A 9,367-nucleotide genomic window follows, 5' to 3' on the forward strand; every position below is an offset into this window, starting at 1 on the left:
TACACACACACACACAAACACACACACACACACGCACAAACATATATATAAGTGAAAGTATTAAACTTTACATATTAGATAGAAGACGGGTTATTTGTGATAATTAAATGCGTGGTCTGTATTACAGTTCAATTACATTATTATCGTGTGCATTTTGACAGGCTATTTGCTGCACGGTGGTGAACTGCAACTGTGACAGTTTCAAACCTGGTAAACTGAGGCGGCGTCTCTGTGAGCACTGCAGGCACGGCTGGGTCGCCCATGGTGAGTTTCACATTCTGAACAATATTACATTTCACACAAACATTCACACAACTTCAGACCACATTTAACACTCTTGACTGTTGTCTGTTTCTCCTTTTTAACGGCACTTTAAGGAATACTTTGGGTTAATTTAAAGTTAAGCTCAATCGATTAATAATGTTGTTGTCTTTCCTTTTCTTAAAAAAAAAATTATTTATTTTCTTTACAATATCTGTTACACTGAGTGAGGCACTTGCAATAGAAATTAGGGGGGCAAATTTGTAAATGCTAAAATATTGTTTTAAAATTATAGCGACAAGACTGTGCATGTTAAGATGATTATATTGTGGGGGAAAATGCTTACTAACCTTTTTTGTGCATATTTGCAAATTTTACAAACTGGTTTCCATGACAATGTAATTCCTAAAATAACCATCAAAATTATGAGCTCAAATAATACACACCTTTTAACAGAAGAATTGAAGTGCTTTTATAAAATTATAAGCTTCACACAATCCTCAAAAAATGTAACCACATTTATTTCCATAGTAAATGCCTCCTTGTAATGTTTTTGTGTTTTTCTTTAAAGAAAATGAGGGACAGGTTTTTTTTTTTTTGTGATGATAATCAATATTTTTCCACAAATGCTGTTGACTGAGCTTAACTTTTATTGAACCTTAAATATTCCTTAAATTGGCATATTCAAATAATAATTACAATAAAGAAATCTGTTAGTTCTAAATTAATCTAAATTAACATTGCCTTTCTGACATTAAAGCTATGTGGTGTAATTTATAAATTGATGGCCAGTGTAGTGTCCCAGGTTTTTTGTTGTTGTAATCATTAGTATTTGTAGATGGTAGTCACTTACAATATTGTTTGTAATTTCTCATTAGGAAATAGATAAAAGCACACTTATATTACATGAATAATTCTTCTAAAATTTATAAAAATGCACACTTAAAGCCACAAAAAACCCCCAGACGAATGACAGAAATGCTTTCATGAAACATATAGAGATGCTTTAGTGATTTCTGCATGTAAACCAGTGTCTGTTTTGCTTAATTGCAGCTCTGAGTAAGCTGAAGGTTCATCACATGTACCAAGGAAGCCAGGTGGAGATTGTTCACTCCGATGTGGTATTTGATATCTGTAGTCTGATGCTTTATGGGACTCAGGCGATTCCAGTGCGTCTCAAGATCCTTTTGGACCGCCTCTTCAGCGTTCTTAAGCAGGAGGAGGTTATTCAGATCCTAAATGCACTGGACTGGACTCTCCAGGACTACATCCGCGGTTACGTCCTGCAGGTGAGCTGCTGCCCATCTGATCCGGTCACTTGAACCCACTTGCAGAAAAACACACTTCAATTTGAGATGGATAATTACAATTATGTCACACTCTTCCTTGAAAATCCATTGGCAGCCACCGAGGTTTCTTTCATTCTATTTGCTTGTCAAGTATTCAGGTGCTTGAATTAAATTCATGGTAGTTCCTCTAGTGGAGAATGTAAAGTTAAAGCCTCTTCAGACGAATAGATGAATGCTGTATGATGAAATATTTATTCTGGTTACAACATGAAGCTGCTGCATGACTTTCAAAGCCTGCTGGCACTCAAGAGTAATTACAGGCAGACTGAAAGACTTGCCTGACTCCCCTCTGATCTCTCCCCTCCCCTCCTACTTCGACAGGGAAACCCACATCATCTAAATGAAGAAAAATTACGCTCCAGAACGAATCGCTCTGCTGCAGTAATTAGACCTCTCAAGTCCACATGCATTAGATGTATGGATGACTTGTTATTTAGTAACACTGTCAATCTGTCAGAAGTTATGGAGTATTTTACGGCCCAAGTGTAGAACATTTGTTAGTTTAGAATTCGTAATGCAAATTATATTCCTTGTGTGTATGTGTCTAGGATGTGGCCGGTAAGGTATTGGACCGCTGGGCCATAATGACCTTTGAAGAGGAGATTGTTACGCTGCAGCAGTTCCTGCGCTTCGGAGAGACCAAGTCCATCGTGGAGCTCATGGCGCTGCAGGATAAGGAGGGACAGGCAGTAGTAGTCCCAACCACAAGAACCAATTCTGACATCCGCAGCTTCATCGAAAGCAGTACGCAGCGGCCTGTGCATCTGCCGGCTAAAGCCGAAGCAGCCGGTTGCAGTAATGGACACCATTTTGAAACGCTAGTCAACAATATGGCCCTCATGCTGCCACTGCAACTGCTGAATTCTGTTCCGGCACCATTGCTGAGCTCCAATAGCGATTCCAGCCACCAGGAGGCACCGATGAGGCACGAGACGTTAGACGTGAGCCTTGACGCTGTTCCGTTTGACGCAGAGATGCTGCTGGATGCCGAGTCTCCAAAGATGGAGTCGGAAGAGTTTAACGTTAGCGGAAACTCCTCTCCCTCCACACCTTGCACGCCCTCCATCGCTTCTGAAATCACACACATGTCTCCTGAGAACAAGGTGCGGTGTGCAGAGAAGAGCGGATCCTTGAAGAAGGGCCGCGTGTTCTGCAGCGCCTGTGAGAAGACTTTCTACGACAAAGGCACTCTGAAGATACACTACAATGCCGTTCATCTGAAGATCAAACACAAGTGCACCATCGAGGGCTGCAACATGGTCTTCAGCTCCTTACGCAGTCGGAACAGGCACAGTGCAAACCCGAACCCGCGGCTGCACATGCCCATGAACCGCAATAATCGTGACAAGGACCTGCGGGGCGGTCTGAGCCCGAGGCAGGAGGACGGAGCCGAAGGTGAGAAGCGAGACTTCGCTGCTATCTCAGAGAGCAGGACTGTCTCAAGTTTTATCATCCGCAACTCAGAGCCCAAACTCCATGGATCTTTATCTGGCATGAGCCAGAGCGGCATCCTCTTTCCCAATCTAAAGACTGTGCAGCCCGTGCTTCCCTTTTACCGGAGCCTGGTGACCCCGGCTGAGCTGGCTCATACGCCGGGCAGCCTGCCCTCTCTCCCGCTTCTGTCTTCCTCGGTGCCCGTCAGCACCGGTCACATGCAGAGCGGCTCAGAGCCGGTGCCCAAGAAGAAGTCCAGAAAGTCCAGCATGCCCATCAAAATTGAGAAGGATGAGCTGGTGGCTGAGGGCGTGTCCGAGGAGGAGACTCTGCCCCTCAGCCCCTCCACAGACACAGAAAAGTGTGACGTCAGCAGCATGGGGTGCGAACCTGTGGACTGTGACGTCCGATCCGGTCTCAACTCACAGGACACACAATGGGACAAACTAACTCAGGAGGACAGTCGTATCATCTCGCCATCGTCTCCTTCTCTCTTTCACAATAAACAGAACGATGAGAAAGAAAGGGAGTTCTCAAAATGCAAAGAACCAGCATGCAGTTCGCGGCCAGAGCAGCCCTGCGGCCACCGACTGGCCCATTTCACACACAGCAGTGAAAACTGTGCAGACGGCTGCAGCGACCCAGAGACCATATGTGCAGATGATAAAGATGAGCAGACGCACCCATGCGAGATCTGCAGTAAGATGTTTAAAAACCCTTACAGTGTCAAAATGCATTATCGAAACGTGCACTTAAAAGAGATGCACATGTGCACTGTGGATGGCTGCAACGCTGCTTTTCCGTCCCGTCGCAGCAGAGACAGGTAAGACGGGTAGGCTTGAGGGAAATGAATGCGTGTTACACCAGGCAGTTTTTTAAAAGCACATGACAGTTTTTGTGTTGCTGTATTAGGACTAAGAGTTTGAGGATTGCTTTTATAGTTGCAAAAATTTAGAAACAAAAGCATGTTGGATTTGTCTTCAAACATTTTTGCTTTTAATTCTCTAGACACAGTGCAAACCTGAATCTGCACCACAGGCTGTTGACCAAAGATCATTCAGGAACATCTTCTCTCCGCAGAGAGCAGCCAGACCTCCCTCACAAAGAGCCCCTCAGCCAGATCCTCAAAGAGAGTCACCGTACGGGCCTCGTCTTCCCCATGAGTAAATCGCTGGAGAGAGCATCTGAGCCAGTAGAGGGCGCTGTGGAGAATGAAGCGGTACTGGACCTGAGCACCAGAGGAAGCGCCCATTCGTCCTGGGACTCAGATGTGGGCAGCGAGGAAGGCCTCCCTCTGGAGGACAGTGATGAGAGCTGCGACGGGCTGAGCGTCAGAGCGGCCGTGTCTCCGCCTTGCCTCAGTCAGCAGACGAACAGCTCGTCGCCCATCACCTGCCATCTCTGTCAGAAAGTTTACAGCAACAAAGGCACATTCAGGGCTCATTACAAAACGGTGCACCTTCGCCTTCTTCACAAGTGCAAAGTTCCAGGGTGTGACACTACGTTCTCTTCTGTTCGGAGTCGCAACAGACACAGTCAGAATCCAAATCTACACCGTAACCTTGCAATGAACACCTCCCTGAATCAAGCGTAGGGCACACACTCAGAGCCATATTCTCCTAAATATACATAGTCAAAGATTTACTCCTAACTCCTAATTCGGGTTCAAAAGCACTCCGCTCTTTGTACTGCACAATCAAGCACAACTGGAAGGACACAATCATATTTATAAAAACCCGATGTTGTTTACCTTTTTAATGTTGAGATATGTTTTTAATCTCTAATGTAATATCTACTTGACAAACGTTCCTTATATTTATTGATTTTTAAGAGCGGGACAGAAAGATGCCTAGAAATAACTGAAGAAATGACAGAGCAAAAGATCGAAGAGACAGAGGTGCTCTCAACATGAGAAAGCACATACAGAATCATTTTATTATCCTTAAAACAATCAGTGCGGTTATACAGTATTTTAAGTCCCTCATTCTTTATCCAAAGTCACATAACAATCATGTCTTGTTTTCCTTCTCTGCACTTATTCATTGAGGGGACACATCCCTCCTCAGCATGAGACAGAGACAGAACATTGATACAGAGTCTACAGCAGATGAGAGAGTGACTGTTAGAAAGAGCGAGCGAGCAAGCACTACTGAGTGTTGGTGAGAAAGTTATGAGGAGCACGAGCCGTTTGATGGTGCAGGACTCATGTTATCATGTGCTGCAGTGAAATTTCTGCTAGTATATTTGTGTTTGCTTGCTGTTCAGATTTGTTTTATTACAAAAGATTCAGTGAAGTTGATCGATTGTGTTGCTGTTACAATCAATATGCTCTTTAAAGAGGCTGTTGTGTTCCTGTTGAGTAAGTTGTTGTGCGTAAATTTTATTTTTAGGGGCCAAGCACCTGCAGTGTTTGTTCATTGTCATATTCTTCTTGTGTCGTGGGAGTCCCTAGACCAAATTTGGCTTCTGTCACTTAAACTCTACAGCACCAAACAGTTCAGTCTTCACTTTTCAACCATGCAGCTTAGTAACAAATGTTTCTGATAACGTCTATTTGGCTGGATTCTCTTTGTTTTCACACTCTCTTCTTGTTGTGAAATCGGTCTCATTGTCTTGGTTATTTAAATTTGAATCCTTCTCGTCTCAGTTGTTTTTACATTTGTTACATTAAATCATTTTAATTGAGTTGAGTTTAATATTAAATTGAGTTGACTTGTAACTGTTGCTGTCGTGCTTGGCCCCTTCATTGCTGCTTGCAGCTATATTTCTATAGTTGTTATTCATGTGGAGACCAAAGATTCTTAATCCAGGACTGTGTAAAGCAGCATAAAAGACCCGGAGCATCCGACTGCACACATGGAAACGCACATATGAAAGATTCAGCGAAGATTCAGTTTTGTAGCACATTTTCATTAGTTCAGTGTGATGTTGCTCTACAATGAGTTTAATATCAGTATGGTCAAAGCACTGTACCAGCGAAGGCTTAGGCTGAGGACAGCAGACGAGGACATATTGATGCGAATCAGAGCTGAACGAATCGAGTCTTACACTGGCTCCCACAAGCACACACAAACCTGTGGACATTTATTCCTTTAACTTTGTTTTATTTGTAAAATCTTTTGTAAGCTGCCCTCCCCTCCACCAAAAGTGTATGCTGAAATGTGATAAGAAGGGTTATAAGGATTATAATACCAATCTAATCCACAACCATTTATTTGTGTTCAATAAAATCATTTTTGTGTGTTAATAAACAGTTATTTAAAAATACCAGTAAATGCTTACTTTTATACATAAACATAGTTAAGCAGGGGGTAGAAATAAAATCTACCTTTTTTTCCCTTGTTCTTTTCCGAGCTATATGTGATTTGTAATGACAAACATAACATTCACAATTTCAAGTTTGACAAGATCTGTATTTCTTAGCAGGAAGAAAATAAGCCTGACATCAGACAAGATCTCTGATTCTCAGACACTTGAAAAGATGATGTGACCTTAACTACACATTTATTTATTTTGAAAACTTTTTTAATCTGAAGCAACATACAGTTTTGTTTTGTGTGTGTCTTTGTCATTTGCACAGCTTGCACTGGGTTCACTCAGATATGAAATACCTGTGACTAGGCTCAGAGTACAGGACATAAACAACAGACAGTATGTAAATTAAATGAAGTGTAAAAAAAATGAAATATATCTATGGCATAGAATGTAGAATCGTGTCTAGCCACATGCCATCTCTCAGTTCAACATGTACATTCCTTTGAATTTGATGAAGAACTGGAAAAAAGCTGAAGTTCAATTATGTGTATTTTGACTGTAGCTCTTCAGACTGTGATTGTGGCTCATGAGCTTGACATGCAAATGAACAGAACGTCTGTTCTCAGCACAAATCTCACATCAGGTGAATTTGTCACATGCTTTAAATGTTATAAAAGTGTACGATTGATTAATTACAGTATTTTAGGCCAAAATAATCACTATCTTCTGGGATTTCCCACCTGACTTGTGTAACTGCTGTATGGGCATGCGTGGTGAAGTAATTTGTATCTTTCTTTATCAATTTATTTTTATTTTTAGGTAAAAAAGATTACAAAGTCTGAATTCTGTTAATATATATATCTTTAGTGTTTACCATTTACTTGGTATTTATGCCACCAAATGACACTTTGGTTTGTAGTGATCTGGCTCCATCTTGTGGCTCTTGTCACACTGAATTTGGTTAGGTTGTTTGAACAGTGGGTTCTAATCCGCACACAAGACAGCATGAGTTTATGGCTTATGGTTTGAAGAAACAATTCTCTCTCCCAGGAATATTACTTCTGTCAAAGAAGTAAAAGCTCTGATTCTGAGATGGTGAAATGGAGCTCAGAGTTTCGCAGTTCAGAAATTTTTGTGAGCTGATTTTTTGCCCACCCCAACGTACACACACACATATATACAAAATTCTGGCATGAAACTCTAGATGGCACAGTCCGATAGGTCTAACTCAATCTGACACAATGTGTGTCAATACATTGGTGCGCATTTGAGAGTAACTAGTGAACGGTGCTATTTTTTTTTTAAATATTTTTTGAAGCACTGCTTCGTGAAGCTTTGAAACTTTTGTGAATCAATTGTTTCGAAATAGTGGGTCGGAGCACTTATCAAACTGTTTAAGTCATGTGACTTCAGTAAATGACGCTTCATTAAATCGTAGCTCATTCTAAATGTTTAGAAATTTCAATGGTTTGCCACTGGGAACCAATGTACCAGCGTCTATGGTTTTGACCTGATCTTGGATTAGTTTAATCAAATTGTAGACTTTTTAATGAGACATTTGTGTAATTAAAAGGATGAGAATTAGTTAATAGTCTCGTACTGGTCCCTATTTACAAGCTCTCCATAAAACAACAAAACAAGCCCTGCAAATTAATATGAAATATTTAAAAAACCACATATTATACAGACACTTCATGTTTAATGGTATTTTTAAATTGCATTTAATGTTTATACTTTCAATAAAACATTTGCAATGGGCTTTTAAAAGTTGTTTTTATGCATGTTTTAGCCTGAGTTTTTGTTGCATTTACACATTTTTGATCATCAGGCGTCACTAGAGTGGTGTTTCGAGCACTTCGAAACAGTGAACCATTTTGTGAAGCATTTGGTTAAATTGATTTGAAGCTTCGAAAAGGTTAGTTTCTCCCATCACTAAGTGTAACAACATATCTTCTTGTGATGGTAATGATGATGATGATGGTGATGATGATGGTACTTTATTGTTCCTCTCAAGGAAAATTTGATTTTGGCAATACATACGAACTGCATCACAAGATAAATCTCTTTCTGTTGTGGTTCACAGTAACACAAACAGGAATTCAACAAGGCAGATGATGCGACTGAAGATGTTATTGATCAGGAATGGTGGTCAGACCTTATTGCTGACAGTTGGTGTCCTACTGACTTCGTTCAAGTGAGAAAATGAGAAAAAGAAGTCATTAAACTTGCAGGAAATAGAAGAATGCAGGATCAGAGCTTTTGTCCATGAGAGACAGCTCTGGTTCACCAGCGAAACAGCATATATTCACAGCCAGACATGTATATATTTATGTACATCTAGTCATCGCAGTCTCAGTTTAATTTATTTTACTGCAGTTTTTTTTATATTAGCTATGGTGAGAAGAAATAGGCCAAAATAGGCCTTTTGCTTATGGTAAAACAAAGGCAGACTCAAAGCTTTCAAGAAGTGAATGTTTGGAGACAGAAATCAAGTGTACTTGATCATGCCTACAGTGAAAAGTAATCAGATGTTTATTTGCATCTTGTCTGTGTGGATTATGCCTTGTTTCTTTGACTCAGTTAACTAAACCTGTGTTCATTTTGAATTATTGTCACAGTTTGTTTAAAAGTAAGATGAATAAAAAGAAACTAAATGTAGCAGCTAGACTTTATTTCCACAAAACCTCTACAGCCCTGAATGTCAGCGGAGATCAGGAAAACTAGATGAGCTCCAGAGACAGATCCCCAGTGAAGACCTTGTGTCCTAGACGGCCAGTGGGACAAGACCACAGGAACCAGTTGAGTCCTCTGCACAATGTGACTTTGCTGCAGCCTGGAATTGAACTGCTGGTTTCGTCTGGCCAGAGGAGAACTGGCCCCCCGACTGAGCCTGGTTTCTCCCAAGGTTTTTTTCTCCATTCTGTCACCGATGGAGTTTAGGTTTCTCTGGCTTGCTTACTTGGGGGCACTTAATATCCAGCGATATCTTTGACTTGATTGCACAGATACTATTTAAACTGAACTGAGCTGGATGATGACATCACTGAATTCAATGATGAACTGCCTTT

The 9,367-nt window shown here is 41.0% G+C and overlaps 1 protein-coding gene across 1 annotated transcript in view; it reads left to right on the forward strand.

Moving 5' to 3' along the window:
• Positions 1–6,241, forward strand: part of LOC107665315 (zinc finger protein basonuclin-1-like) — an 8,576-nt gene extending 2,335 nt beyond the window's left edge. Inside the window, exons 2-5 of the mRNA XM_016456142.1 lie at positions 162–264; positions 1,315–1,550; positions 2,159–3,867; positions 4,053–6,241. Of these exons, the coding sequence (XP_016311628.1) occupies positions 162–264; positions 1,315–1,550; positions 2,159–3,867; positions 4,053–4,638 (2,634 nt within the window). The 3' untranslated portion in view covers positions 4,639–6,241. The remainder of the gene's footprint in view (positions 1–161; positions 265–1,314; positions 1,551–2,158; positions 3,868–4,052) is intronic.
• Positions 6,242–9,367: the final 3,126 nt, after the last annotated feature.

This window comes from Sinocyclocheilus anshuiensis, unplaced genomic scaffold (genome assembly GCF_001515605.1).
Source record: "Sinocyclocheilus anshuiensis isolate Anshui unplaced genomic scaffold, SAMN03320099.WGS_v1.1 scaffold1303, whole genome shotgun sequence".
Taxonomy (NCBI): Eukaryota; Metazoa; Chordata; class Actinopteri; order Cypriniformes; family Cyprinidae; genus Sinocyclocheilus; species Sinocyclocheilus anshuiensis.